The sequence below is a fragment of the Apostichopus japonicus genome, chromosome 9 (genome assembly GCF_037975245.1).
Source record: "Apostichopus japonicus isolate 1M-3 chromosome 9, ASM3797524v1, whole genome shotgun sequence".
NCBI classification, from domain to species: domain Eukaryota; kingdom Metazoa; phylum Echinodermata; class Holothuroidea; order Aspidochirotida; family Stichopodidae; genus Apostichopus; species Apostichopus japonicus.
Window position 1 is genome coordinate 28,030,769 of NC_092569.1, and position 15,300 is coordinate 28,046,068.

Consider the following 15,300-nt stretch of genomic DNA (forward strand, 5'->3'; position numbering starts at 1 on the left):
ATTGTATTTTGAAGGGAAGTTGTACTGGCTCAAAGCCGGTATTCTTGTCACCAAACCTAGTAAGCCTCTCTCCTACATTGTACATTACATATTGATCATGCTCTATTTTGGTACTTATGTTTGGAGAACCAAACTTTCTGTTTTAGACAACCAGAAAGGTAAGATCACAGGTAGAGCTTAGTTCAAGTGGATGACTTGTTGACTAGTTGATTTTACCAATGATTTGTTGGACTTTCTCCTTCCCAATTTGATAATAATTGATGGGTAATAAAGTGCATGATCACATTCAGAGATGGACATGTCTGCATATGTAAACAATGATTATGAAACCCATCAGATTTGAGTGAGAGTTCAGATATGCCCAAATCTCAGCGCTTGAAAAAAGGGAAAATAAAAAAATGCCCTGGAAGTTGGAGGGGAATGGGGATGCACCGGATCCAAATTTTTGGATCAGGCCGGAACCGGAGTTTGCCGGATAGTACATGAAATCTGGCCGGATATAATCCGGCCGGAACCGGATTTTTTCATTACACAAATGAAAATCATTAATAAGAAGTAAAAGTATGAAACAAGGAGTATTATTTTGGTTGATCTTTAGAAACAGTGGGTCAGGGTTGGCATTTTACCGGGAAAAACCTGTTTTTCCCACTAAGCGGTAAAAACCGGGAAAAACTGGTAAATACCGATAAAAACCGCCTCCGTCTCGAAAACTATTATTACTTGTCCGTAATATGCAGGGTCATCAGTAGGCACGATATTGTTTCATGACAGGCATATGTTATTGAATATGGGAGTTTCTTAGCTTCATTTTGAGCTATTTTATCACAACCTAATTCTACTTTTTGTGGAAAAAAGAGTATTTTTCATATTGCACATGTATAGTTATTCTTTCACGATCTCTTTAGCAGTATGCATTGCCTATTGCCCAAACCATTATGTCTACACTGGGACACTCACCCCTCCTAAATTCTTCAGGCCTATTATGTGCTCAGACAGTTCATTAAATTAATACAGTAGGCAACATTCTATTGAGGAACAGGTTGGGAGTGGAAAAAGCAGCGAAACTTGTAGCTTGCTATAGGTATCTACAAGGGAAAGTAGAAGTGGACTGGTAGTCTGTGCCTACTGAAAACCTAAAGCACTTCAACCTGAAAGTATGCTATAGAAGGAGCTACAACATCAGACTCATAGTCTCATACTGGACACTGTCATTAAAGCTCTGGGAATTATGTGTTTAAACGTCAGTTATTTACTCTGGAGGTCCAGCTAATATTCACTTTGCAAAATTGTTATGCTTGACAGGTTGAACACTATACAGGTAGTTTTAGTGTCATGTAACTTATATTTTAAGACACAAAAACATGTTCATAGTTCATACTGTAGTTTGCAAGAATTTAACAGAGTACACTCTATGTAGTTTTTATTGTTACTTGATAGATCTACTTGGCGAGCGAGTTGTAAAAGTTACACTGTGAATATGTTTGCTCACTTTCCATGTTTTTGTGATGGTGTTGCATTATATATATTAACAAAACAATGTGACATGTATAATATGACGAACCATAGCCCTAGGAGGCACCAACAGTTTGATACTTGTCCATTCTCTAGATTATGGAATTATACATCTCGATAGGAAAATAAAGTTGGTTGATTTGAGCATCAAATACATTATTTATTTGAATTATTTATAATAGTCTAATCGGTAAACTCACAAAGTTATAGATCATGGCTGCTCTTTGGATGTAACCCAACCCCTACCATAAGATGCCATTTTCTTGTAATTTCTATGCTCCTCCACAAGTTCCACATGAGTTTTTAGGAATTCTATATAATTTGAGGTTTTTCCCACTTATAGGTGGGAAAAACCTCCCGGTAAAAACCGGTAAAAAACTGGTTTTTACCGGGCGGTAAAAACCGGCCAACCCTGGTCAGACCATTGAGAAAATTAAATTAAACATGTTAAACCTAATTTTTCCTTACTTTTAATGTTTTTATTAAATTTTGGAAATGGTTTACAATTATTTAAGTTAATACCAACATTTTTTTAAGGAATAATTCAGGCCAGATTTTCAAAAAGATCCGGCCTGATTTTGAAAAATATCCGGCCGGACCGGAACCGGATAATTGCTCACTATCCGGACGGATAGTCCGGCCGGACTGGATATCCGGTGCATCCCTAGAGGGGAATGCTATTATGGGAAACAGTGTACACAGTGGTGATCGGCAGAATGAAGTGCAATCCTTCAACTATTACAATTAATTATTCAATTGCTCCAGACAGCCCATCACAAATTGTGCCCGTTGAGAAACGAACACAAGTCAAATGAAATCTCGTTGTTCTGGAATGATTAATGTGAGAACATGTGTGTTTATTAATTGGTCCTTACACTCAAGTGTGAAAGCCTGGGGGAGTACAAAACTTTGAAAACTTCCAGGGTTGCTTTCAAAATCTGGGGAATGTCCGCAGGGTAGCTATGAGAGACTTAAAGAGCATTAGAACAGTATAGCATTTTAAAAATATAATCCATACTGCTACAGTACATGACAATATGTACCTCACGAAGGTTGTGAAATTTCAAGACAAATGTATCCTAGCTTGGCATCAGCAGTTCTTTATCATTTCCAGTGAGGCTGTAGGCCTAATTACTACAGTTGGTATTAAGCATCCTTCTGTGGTACTGTGGTAGCTATCACTAAAGTACAATATTCATAATATACTTACAATTCATTATCAGAACTGTTTTATTCTTTATCGTTAGTGTATGATCCTATCGTTTGGACACATTTAGAGTTCTATTGTTTGAAATGCTGTCAAAATTCCCTCTGTAAAACTTCAAAGGCTGAAGACTGAGATGAATTGGGTATTGCATGATTCATGACACAGATTGTATGTGATCCCTCAAGTAAATCAATTTCTACATTAGGTCTTCCAATTGTAAATTTGGCAATTGAAAAGTTTTCCATAATATGAGCTATTTTGCACTTAAAAATGTGTACCCTGTGATTTGCAAATAGTTTTACAAAGTTTAAAAGAAGAGGTCATTATTTATTTCACATGTGTTTCTTTTACAGAGGGAAAGACATCGCACCATCCTTAAACAGAGACAAAAATTGATACGAGAAGGAACATACAAGATACCAGATTCACCAAAAACATCGATAGTTTAATGTGGGAGGTGGCATCTCGGTAGTACCTTGCAGCTTGGATTTAGAATGGCCTGATGAGACGGTTAGATTGGATGTCAAATGGAATCAAAATGGACTAGTTCATTCTCACGGAAATATGCCAGAAATGTCATCATCTATTGAACAGTTAGATTGGGTCTGGTAACAATTTATGTTTTTTTCTTCAAATTTAGGATATTTTCAAAGAAAATTAATTTCCTCTTGAGAGTCTAGAGAAAACGTTTCATACATTTCCCGTGAGAAGTGAAGTGTGGGCACTGAGTTTAAGCTTAGAGTTAACAGAATGTCTTATTGTGGTGGTTGCCTAATGATTAAAAATGTTATGACATTGTTTGTATTTACAGATTTCTGTTAAAGCTCTGTAGATTTTAGATGAAATGTCTAAAACTTAAACAGCTGAACCATTTTGTAACCATGTGACAAGTTAAGCTCAGATCGTCTAGATATAACAAAATACTAAACACACTTTGTTTCCATGATGTTATGACTTAAATGACAACAATGTATTTCAGGAGGTGACCCATTTTGGCTTCACGTCTAAAGGAAAAGTCCTACCAGCTGTACGAAACATATATGTAAAAGAATAAATGAATTAGTACCACAAACGTTTGTTTAATTTTATGAAAGTGTTTTTTCTTTGTTTTTTTTGTTTACCAGTGACATGGTTTATGTTCTGATATTGTACACAACAATAACAACAACTCTGCCTTCCTATCGGTAAGGGGTTACCATGTTTTTGTAATGGTGATCATCACTGGAAGATAAAGTGGCATGTATTCTCACATGGGAGGAGACTGTTGGTTGCCATCATTGACATAATATATTATATAATTATATAAATATTGACATAACATAGCCTTATCCTCTCCAGTAGTTAGGGTTTAGGTTGTGAAAGGGACATGAGAGGCACATAACAACACTTTCCCTGCCTCATGACATGTATTATACAGTCATAGATTCCACTGTTTGCATATAACTTCACCAGGAATGTGGTAGCTATGACATCAGGACATTTACTTGTATAATATACATTCAAGGAGTACCATAAGAGTTGAGCGCTACAAGGGAGCACGTCACATGACCCTCCATGGTTGCTGCGTCTTTTTGGCCTCTCCTAATTGATACAGTCGGCCCTGATTTATGCATGTGCCGATGGGTAGCAACATGACAGGTAGCATAGTGAAACTAACCGTACCATTGAGTTCAAATAGGCCTAAGTTACTACTTCAAGGAACAACGCCCCTGAGTTCCGGTCTTCAGGAGCCCAGAAAGCGCGGCTCTTTGAACAAAAGGTCAGATTCACCATTGCTTGTAAGTAAACAACCCTGGAGCGTTACGGGCATTTCCCGGCAAAGAATTGCAACATTACTACCCGACATTAACACGAAGTAACGAATAGCTTCAAAAGTTAAAATACTACTCAAGATCAGTTACAATATTAATGAGCTTGTTTCTCGATAACTTTGCAGTAATATCATGACTATTATACCACATTTTAAATGTTCAATACAAAACACGAAGCTTGTTTACAAGCACTGTACAAACAAGAAACTAGATCAATGTTCTTATAGGTATTGCAGGATAAGATGTGTCTAGATAGTTCAGTTTCAAGTGAATTGATTGTACGAGATTATTGTTGGAAGCTTCTTCCACAAATGAGGGGCAGCCCAGGAATAGTTTCGCCAAATGTTGTTCTGATGCTCGGAACAGTCAACATCGCAGTATGTTAAGACCGCAATGATCTTGTTGGACGGTGTTCACTAAGCATTTGATTCATGTAGCGAGGGAACAAACCTTGAATTGTCTATGTGTGTATCAGCCCCCCCCCCCCCCACCCACTCCTTCCTACTAATAGAAATGTCTGTCATTTAAAGACTGAAAAGTTGGTCGTTAGGTACATGGTGGTTTCAAGTTGTTCCTTTATTATGACATGGGGGGGGGGGGGTTGTGGGCGTGGAGCCCCGAAAGACGTTCAGTTCCTTTTATTGTGGTCCTTTAATGGCACAGTGGTACTGACATTTAGAAATTGGTTGCGTTAATTTTTAGCTTTTCTAACCCCATCATTTCTTGGTCAATGCGAGCAATGTAAACTTTGCGTACTTCAAAGTTTAAATAAAATAAGTAAAGCGGAAACATTGAACGATGTGTACTGAAGAAAAACGAAACAAGTGATTTGTACCTTGAATACTTTTATTGTGCCATAGGCCTATGCCCATCTAAGTGGAGGGGGTGTCCCCCTCCCCTTTGGATTTTTTTGGCATTTCCAGGTGGCCTCAGATGCAATTTGGTGCAATATAGCTCACATCAACCCACCCACTCCATTTTGTGTATAATTTTGCATTTTCACCTGGCCTTAGATGCAATTTGGTGCTCCAAATGAGATTTTTTTCTCATTTGGAAATGAAAAAGGGGTTTTCTGACTTGCGAAGTGGGGGGGGGGGGCGGAATGATACTTCCGCCCCTCCACATTTTTCACTGCAGGGGGGGCTGGCGCCCCCAGCCCCCCGGTTCCTACGCCCTTGACTCCACAGCCATGCACACCCCTCGTTTGCAAAATTCTTGATTTGTTTATGCAGCCCGTCCAAGGTTCATGCCCTATACCTAAATCAGTCGGGGAAAGTTGGAATTTTCTACCCCACGAATCAAGGATTTTATCAAAGAGGGAGACTGAACTGGGGTCATTGAAACCGACTCCTATAAATGAAGGGGCTTCTGGGGGTTCTCTCCCTCGGCAGCATTTAACATATAAGATGTAAATGGTTCATTCTGGGGTCTTCATAAAAAAATATCAAAACGCAAGTTCCCTCGAGTGATTAATGTTGGTGGCTGAACGTGTGTGGAATAGGTCGGGAGAATGAAGGATGTTATACAGGAGTGGCCACTCCTATATACCAGTAGTCCCGGGACTACAGGTGTCATTGAAGTCGACCATATGAAGGGGAATGGGGGGGGGGGCGGGGGTCGGGAGTTGTGATCTTCCCCCGGGAAGATATTAACTTTGCAACACTATAAATATTTAGGTTATAATTTATATGAATATAAGAAACCTTAGCTAAAGACAAGATTGTGCTAATAAATAAAAATAATAATAAACTCCAATATTTCATTGCCTGACTAATTGAGGTAGTGACCTGAACTTTTATGGGAGGGCCAGATGCCAGTGAAATATTTTGTAAAAGAGGGGTGCTACTGTGGGGTCATCGAAGCCAACTCTCGTTTCTGAGGGTCTGGGGTCCTCCTTCAGAAAAACAAAGAAATATTAGTCATATGGTGCATATTTAGACTATAATTTAGTTCTTTATAAGTAGCACTATACGGGAGGTTGCGCTAAAATAGTAATAATATATTCAAAATTTCCCCTAACTGATTATATAAGGTAGGGACCTGAATCTTTGAATCTTTATGGGACGGTCAGATGCGAAGAAAGTCAAGGGCGGCGGAACCGGGGGGGGGGCACGTCCCCCCCCCACTTTTCCTCAGGTTAAAAATGTGCCCTTTTTCTACATACAAATTGAGGTGTCTCAAGTTAGCAAGAGGCCAGGGAACCAGAATGAACACTCGGGAAGGGCCGTTTCCGGCCATCTGAGGGCACTGTAAAACCAAAAATTTTCTTGTTTGCTCCGCGCCAACCGATGGTGGCGCTCCGCTCAGATAGTCGTGAAAACAACTTTGCAAGTCCTGGCTACGCCCCTGACTTTTAATAAATTTCTGTGGGTCAAACTCAAAGCTATTTTGAATGGAATCATTTGTTAAGATATTAACAAGAAATAAACTCTAATTCGAAAGATTCCTACATTAGCAACTAGCATGCTTTCACCTCATTTTGTTCCTTGTTTCCCAATTTGCACACTGGATATTGCAGTGCTAGTATGCATATTTTCCTTGAGGGGGGGGGGGGGGGGTTGATGGAGTGATGTGTATAGGCAAATAAGGTAATACAAGAATAGTTATTAAGGGTACTAAATACAGTATAAGGCTGCATCAGTCCAATCGAATTTCTGCAAAGTGCCTTTTGATGTCGGTGCCCCCCCCCCCCCAGATTAAAAGTGCTTCCGCCGCCCTTGAAGGAAGTATTGCGTAAAAGGGGGGGGGGGGCATTGGAGCTTTACATATGTAGGGGGTAGTTAGGGGGTTTCCCCAGAAAAGAATGAAACTGTAGACACCCAATGGAGCATTTGGGAGGCATATTTAGTCAATATATCAGGTTTATATCATAATGACCTCTAAATACTTTGATTTTACTAACAAATACTCTGTGTGAGTCTGAAAATGGGGGATGGGGGGGGGGAGGGAGGGCTTATAAACGTAGTAATGGTCCAATTCCTTCTCGGATGAATGCAACAATCCCCTGACTGAGCCATTTTTGCCATCGTCTCCCCTCCCCCCATACGCATGCCTTATTGTATTTAGCCATCATACATACTGCCCATGAATAATCCGAACAAACCTACTTTAGTCCAACAAATCTCAACATTTTTTTATTTAAACAACATTTTCGTTACCATACCAACATTCGGTCTCTACCGGTTTGCTTATCGCACTTCTCTGAATTCGCCAACACTTAGCAGTAATTTATTAATATTTAAATGGCTTTGACAAATTCAAAAGCACCTCCATAATTAATTACATTTTATTATGAAATTATTTTGGTACTTTTATTGTTTTCGTCTCCAGTGCTTCTTAGAAACTAATCATATGAAAAAGGGGATTGAACATTAATATATAGTACTCAAAAGCAGTCGATACGGTATAGAATTTACCATGAGACATGTTACCTTGTGGCGCCAGAATCGTTATAAGCTACTCACATATAGTTCTTCTTAAAAAGAAAGTTTAAACTTTTTGTCTCAGTTATTTGGTCAGAGTTAGCTCCATGGAGTACAACATCAATCTCCCATTTGCAATTACAGTCTGGTGGTTTTGTGGATACCTACATGTGTTATATATAATACTAATATAGTGCTGTGGTAAATACAGCACTTATACCTATCCTGTAAATTTGAATTTTTGAGCAATTGTGTCATTAAACTAATCTTTTCTTTTCACAATCTTTTCACAACGTCTTTTCACAACATCTTTTCACATCACATCACATCACAACATCTTTTCACAAACATCTTTTCGCAATACCACTACACCCCCTCCCCTCCACCATTCAAACTCATACCCCCTCCCACCACATCTCGATACAATGATCAGTGGAAAAATAATCATAATAATTGAAAAAAATTTAGATGTTACATAATGAATTAATTTTTTTTGTCACAATAAAGGAGTTATCTTCCAATCTTACTTCCACAGAGAATTAATATTGCAGAGAAAGCGAATCCTGGAAATGAATACTTCAGAATTGAAAAATGTAGTCAATTACAGATAGTATTATGTCGTCAGACTCTTACTCTGTGAGTCTATACACAATCCTTTTGTTGTATCTGTGGATTACTGTAACGTGAATGGCCTTTATACTCATCCGTAGTAAACTGCACTTAGCTTCATAGCCAGCCATGTCATGAATATTCATAATCTTTTAGGATGTAATTTTGGGAGGTTAAATGTTAATTGATGTGTTTTGTTGTCTAATTAAGAGAGTTATGGATTTAGTAAACCAACATTATCATTAAGTTAAATGTCTACAACATGTCTGCACATGTTTGGGGGCATAATGTTATTGTTGTTAATTAAATAATTAAAGGGATTGTACTGTTATATTGCGTGGTATATGAACCAGAGTGAGACGCTTATATAAGTGCTTGTAAAATTGTTCTTTTCTAAAACACTTGCACTCACACACTCTAAAGTCTTGTGCGCAGAGTCATTTTTGTTGTGTGTTTGTAACCTGGCCTGGTCTCTAGTTGCTGCTCCGCGAATAACTGATACACAGGCTAGCATCGATTTCTCCGTACAGATATTCTGATAATATTCCTGGCCGTGTTAAGGACACCTCGGAATGCAACGTTACTTATTCCTGAATCTAGATCTCGACAGGACGGATCTTCATCTCAGTGTATTTGATGTTGACATACCATCCTGTTGGAAACTTCCAGGATATACTACCATCATGTTGTTCATCGACAGCATGATAACCACCATTGAGGTTAGAGCTGTGACACTTCTTGTACCACCACGCACCGTGATACTTCACTGCGCAGTTCACATCATCGACATCATCATTATCTCTGTCGTAGGTACTAAAAACCTGGTTACGGTGATATTCCAAACCTGCCTTATCAAGCTTGTGGCCTGTATCTGTGAATGACAAAAATAACGAATCACATTATCAGTATGTACTTCTCTGACATTCATAGATTGAAAAGATTTTTATTTATTTTTATTTTCAATGTGACAATTTCCTGACGACAGCATGATAATCACCATTGAGGTTAGAGTACTGACATTGTTTATACCACCAAGCACCGCGATACGCCACTGCGCAGTGCCTATCTTTGTCAATATCATTATCTCTGTCGTAAGTACTAAAAGCCCGGTTACAGTGAGCTCCCAAACCTGCCAACTCTAACAAGTGGTTTGTTTCTGTGAATGACAAACAAAACGAATCACATCTATATCATCGGTTTGTACTTTCATAGATTGAAAGGGTTCTATATAGTTTTTTTTTTGTCGATCTTTTAAGATTTCCGATCGTTACAATCTTTTTCTTTCTTCGATTTATTAAACTGTACTTATTTACTTAGTCATCGTTATTTATTTTCTTAGTTATCTTTCTATATCTTGTTCGTTCCCTGTTTTTTATTATTATAGGTATTTTATTTTACTTATTTTCATAGGTACCATTTTAGATGATTTTAATTAGATTGGCCACTAATTTCAAACGGGTTAAAACAATATTTCCGTCTTAAAATCAATTTTCAGCAATTTGAACTTTTAATTCAGAGATTCCTATTGTGCAAAAAAGTGTTTCCATTTTAAATCTCTTTCAAATTTTGCAATCTCTAAAACAAGCAGCCTGTTTCAATTCATATCATCACTGCAATAATTTGAATGCTATGCCCCCCAGACCCACACCCCTTACACCCCTTTGAAGTTGGGAGATACTTATGTATTCCCCCCCCCCATCCAGGGTCACAAAGAACTTTTCCTCCTTTTGTTTTTCGTCGCTTACTAATGTTATATTAATAACCAGCACACTCACACACACACATAATAGCGCCCTACACTCACCGGTCTAACGTTTTTTAACTATTGTAGGTATTTGATTTTACTTAAAATAATCGTCTAATCACTGCAATAATTTGCCCTTCCCCACCTCTTACGTCACTGTGAAGTTGGGAGACTTACATTAATAACCTGTACACTCCCACAAACAAATAAAAGCGTCCTGCACTCACTGGTCTAACAAAATCAATACGCGTAAACACGGCGAGTAAACTCTTTGAGAGGGGCGCAGAAAATTTGTCCACATGCTGCAATTTGTCCAGTTTATGTGGAAAATGCCCAAATAAGAATTTTGAAGAAAGGCAGAATTTCGGGATAAAATAGTCACATTTTTCAGTTGAAAAAGAGTTGAAATTTCCAATGTCGGATGAGCCACTGTGGTATGTGCTAAACCAACTTTCATCTTGGAAAGATCCCCAACCCCGCCGGTTTTTGACAGCAATCAATGTCAATGGCTCCAATTCCCCCTCCCCACCCCTTCGCCTCACCAACTTCAGAAGCAAAACAAAGCACCTGCAAGCCGTGGCGTTTCACTGCAATCATGCATAGTAGTCTTCGGTTGGTTAAAACAAGTTTCTGAACTAATACAATGTATCTCCACCCACCCCCTCTCTATACCCCCTCCCTATCTCGTTCTCTTGCTATTTCTCTCTCAGATGAAAAAGGGTCCTACTAAACACCTAGCAAATGCGGTTTATACTTTTGTAAGTTGTGAGTATCTGCCGTTATATGTAGTTTCCTATACTATTTATAACTACCAAGGGTTAATTTAGCAATTCTACCTTTCCACGACTCAATTGAAATTATACTTGAAGGATGTTTTAACGAAGTTCATATTATGATTTTTTGTTAACATCATTTAGTAACTCTTATAATTGCAGCATTTGTCACTCTCACCAACCAGAGTATGAATTAGATATCGCAACTTCATGATTAAGTAATAGTTCCAATCACAGGAAAAGTTTTATTGTACCATAACACCCTAGTTGGTTTCTCATAACTAGTATATAATGAATAACTGCATTGACAGAAGACCGCATCCCACACTTTTAACGTAACTTAGCAACCTAGTTGCCTTTTCATAACTATTAAATATTAACTAATTATTCCAATCGCAGAAATGTTTGTGTCCCACACTTTTAAGGTACCTTAGCAACCATTTGGCTTCTCACAACAAGTGAATTATTAACTTATAATTCCCCCCTCCCGACCTTGCCCGATGGACATGTCTGACAGCAAATTTACCTATCATCCAATTGCTATCTACTATTGCACAATTTTGAGATCTGACAAACTTGAGGAAACAGGAGACAACCCTCAAAGACCTGTTTTAATTGTGCATATATACCAACCTGTATTTTGAACGGTGGGGTATGCAGCGTACTAAAATGATGGTGAGTAAATCAGCGCAAGTCAAAATAGATCAGGACCAGCGGCGTAGCTACGAGGGGGGGGGCATAGGGGCAACAGCCCCCCATGAAAGCTTGTCACCCCCTAGTCGCCCCCCCCCCACTGGGATTTTGGGTGTCGAAAAAAATTACATGTGTGAAATATATATCATTGGTCTGAATGGTCTCGAATCTCCATGATGACCACTCATGAACGACCCTTCCACCGCGGACCGGCAGTAGCCAGTAGGCTATAGTTGCTGAAAAACCTGACGTGACATAGCGCATAGGCCGAGAAGTCTACAGTAGTCGCACTGTACTGAAAACGCATGTTAACGACCGTCGAATAATATAATTCCTGCTCTACACATAATGTTTACTACTGAATCTGTGTGTTCGGCAAACTTAGCCTTTGTCACTCTTTTTTAAAATATCCATAATCCCTAACATACAAATAAATACTAATACAAACAGCCAATCAGTATCTTGTAACCACTGCGCATTAACTGATCAAACAAGCTAGTGAGCAATACTATACCCTTATAGAAAGGTGGTTTCCAGGTACTTGAATGCCAAAGAAGATGTTAAAAGGTAAAATATGCTGACATCATACACATGTTTCTCACATCATTGCTAGCGTCATTGCCTCGATACTCTGTTACATTTTCAATTGGGTTTACACTTCTGGGACGTACCCTGATGCTCTTAAAACAGCTAAAAAACCAAATTTTCAAGAAAGGAGACAACACTATCGCTGAGAACTACCGGCCAACAGTGGCGGAGCTTCCAAACAGTCAGGGAGCGGATGCACCCCCCCCCCCCCCCCCTGACGGACTCAAATGGACTGCAGGCGCCCTTTTCAGCTTCTTAGCACTTTTTACTTATTCATGATTATTGACTTATTTATTGCACTCTCATCTACCTATTGACATTTGTCACATTTTGATGGTGTAGTTTACTGACAAAATGCTCTAACGTACGGCGGTATTTAATTTATCTGTTGTACGAAGCTCTTTCCAGTTTCCAAGAACTGTACAGGGTTTTCGATCTATTTTTTCAAAAACATGAGCACTTACAAAGATACCACAGGGATTGTGATGAAGCGCATGTACTTTCAACACCCATATAAACTTCCGACTTGTCACAAATGGCGATGACACATATTTATTCTTCGTTTATCTGCAAATTAGCAAGGCCCGGAAAGGGTCTTTTCCGGCGATCTAGGGAATACCTTTACTCAAAAAAATTCTGTACGCTCCGCGCCAACTTGTGGTGGCGCTCCGCTTAGATAGTGTCGAAAGCGCCCCTACAGGCCATTCTCGCCCCCCTGACCAATACCCCTAGCTCTGCCACTGCCGGCCAATCAGTGTATCACCCTAATAATATTTCAGACGCAATCTTTGATGTCAGTTTGACATATAGTTCGGTCATTTCAGTATGTTACTTGGCTGAAAGCCCAGTCAATCTTTCTTTATTTTCCACGCGCAATTTGCAGATTTGTCGAAAAATGTCAATGCCGGTGTCAAACTCACAATAGATATGTCATGATATTTCAAAGTAACTTACCAGATTGTTTTTTTTTTATCTATTTCACTAAACTATTTGATGACCATATCAAAACATGGGATCTCAAAATAAAGGATGTTGAGAAAACTTTAGGGCAGCTTAGAAGGCCTGGGAAGTGTCATTTCCAACGATCTAAGAGGCCTTTTTAGCTAAAAATTTCCGGTACGCTGCGCGCCAACCGATGGTGGCGCTCCGCTTAGATAGTAACAAGAAAATGGTCAAGCCCGCCCAGGAAATGTTCAAGCCCCCCCAGCACCCCCCCACTGAAAAAATCCTGGCTACGACACTGATCAGGACAGTATATAATCATCAGAGACACGTACGAGATGAGTAGCAAAGTCGCAAGGGTAACATCTACCCCCCCCACCTTCTCCCGCCTACCCCTTCTTAAATGGATGTCTGATACCAATCAATTGCAATCTAACTTTGAACAAATTCTGGAAAATTTTTGGAAAATTAGAGACATGTGACAAGTGCTTTAATGCTGCAATACCAACCTGCAGTTCCAGTGTAAGCTCCCAGCCCAGACAGCCTGTAGTTATCACTTTCATCGTTGACGCGGAATAAGTCGTATTTAGCATAGTAGGGGTTTCCATATTTGTTCACCATGTCAATCCGGATTTCATAGTCACCTTGATTGGTGAGGAGGGACAGTTTATCATTACCTAACCAAAACTCGTGGCTGGGGTCTCCAAAGCCTTCCTTATAGCTGATCCAGTTACGATAAAAGTCAACGGAACCATCAACGCGACGTTGGAATACCTGTTTAATACAAAAATAAAGTCAAAGATGCATTGGTAACCCTTTAGGTACTAATTCGCATACCTTTCAATTACTTCATTTTTTCCAGAAGGAAATTAGATTATTTAGAATTAGGAATCATTTTTATATTAACCAATAACAGAAAACAAATTGAGCTCTTAGAGGTTTTAAAGAAATATTGAATAAAATATCACTTATTATTTAAAAGAGTTTTTACGGTATATGACGAAAAAGAGAGTAAATAAATGCAATCTTTTAGTGATCAAAGTGCGGCAGGTTGGCGAAACATATCACCTGGGAGATAATGGTTTCTAGTTTTGGTCTGATATAGTCGTAATGTGGGATTTCCATACAATCTGAGCAGTTCAAGGTTTTCCCATCTAAAATTATATGTATGGGTCTGTTCACGTTAAAGCGCCCAAATTAGCATACATGGCATTTGGAGCATTCTTACAAAATACTTAGAGATTCTAGAGATACAAATATTATCCCCATGGAGAGAGTCCACCTAGCTGTACCTACCATAGCATAGACAATTTCCTGAGATATGCATATGGTATGCTATACTCCCAGAGGTGCCGAAATGTGGACGGAAAATGTTGCCATTCCAAACTGCACTATTTGTACTTTGAGCTATTCTCAACTCCAAAAGTGGATTACTCCAAATTTTGTCATGATTGAACTTTGTGGTATAGGTACCCTCTTATAAATATTTCAGAAAAATTTCACGGATGAATTTGCGAATTATTGCGAAACCGGACCAGTGTTTCGGACATCACTTTTTCCGTCCACATTTATACACCAATTTGTGAGTGGCGTAGTTTGGGGTTAAATAACAAATGTTGAAAGTGGTGTGCTTTTTCAATACTGTCATAGTTGTAACAAATAAAATATATATATATATCAGATGCATGTCCATCCAGCCACATTGTATTACACAATAAATTTAAACAACATGCAAAATGTTTCCGTCCACAATTTGGTGATGTCCGAAACATCATGGAGCAACTAATATATGAAGTATGTTGAAACCCACAAGACTGTTTTGTTGCTCTTATTAAAGCATGAGTAACTCCTCCAATTACAGTATGTACATGACACATTTCCACTCATCCGTTTTGATTTGATAACCACTTCAATTTTTCCATCCATGTGTGTGATGGCCGAAACTTACACCAGTGATGTCCGAAACAAGTTTTGATTAATATAGCTTGCAAAAGACACT

At 38.8% G+C, this 15,300-nt stretch overlaps 3 protein-coding genes across 15 annotated transcripts in view; 1 reads left to right on the forward strand and 2 right to left on the reverse strand.

Annotated features, from left to right (window-relative positions):
• Positions 1-15,300, reverse strand: part of LOC139974369 (fibrinogen-like protein A) — a 132,133-nt gene that overhangs the window by 63,812 nt on the left and 53,021 nt on the right. For 9 of the 10 annotated variants that reach the window (XM_071981458.1, XM_071981462.1, XM_071981466.1 and 6 more), the window contains 2 exons: positions 13,811-14,075; positions 3,073-9,432 (listed from right to left, as the gene is read on the reverse strand). The exons of the other annotated variant lie outside the window; for it this stretch is intronic. In XM_071981458.1, coding sequence (XP_071837559.1) covers positions 9,158-9,432; positions 13,811-14,075 — 540 coding nt within the window. In that variant the 3' untranslated portion in view covers positions 3,073-9,157. Of the gene's footprint in view, positions 1-3,072; positions 9,433-13,810; positions 14,076-15,300 lie in introns of those variants that run through there. 10 annotated transcript variants of the gene reach the window in all.
• LOC139974371 (NADH dehydrogenase [ubiquinone] iron-sulfur protein 5-like) overlaps positions 1-15,300 on the forward strand; it is a 47,762-nt gene that overhangs the window by 4,350 nt on the left and 28,112 nt on the right. For 3 of the 4 annotated variants that reach the window (XM_071981475.1, XM_071981476.1, XM_071981477.1), the window contains exon 4: positions 3,073-3,795. The exons of the other annotated variant lie outside the window; for it this stretch is intronic. In XM_071981475.1, the coding sequence (XP_071837576.1) occupies positions 3,073-3,168 (96 nt within the window). In that variant the 3' untranslated portion in view covers positions 3,169-3,795. Of the gene's footprint in view, positions 1-3,072; positions 3,796-15,300 lie in introns of those variants that run through there. 4 annotated transcript variants of the gene reach the window in all.
• LOC139974370 (ryncolin-2-like) overlaps positions 3,073-15,300 on the reverse strand; it is a 109,960-nt gene continuing 97,732 nt past the window's right edge. Inside the window, exon 8 of the transcript XR_011795465.1 lies at positions 3,073-8,289. The gene's annotated coding sequence lies outside the window, so the exon portion shown is untranslated. The remainder of the gene's footprint in view (positions 8,290-15,300) is intronic.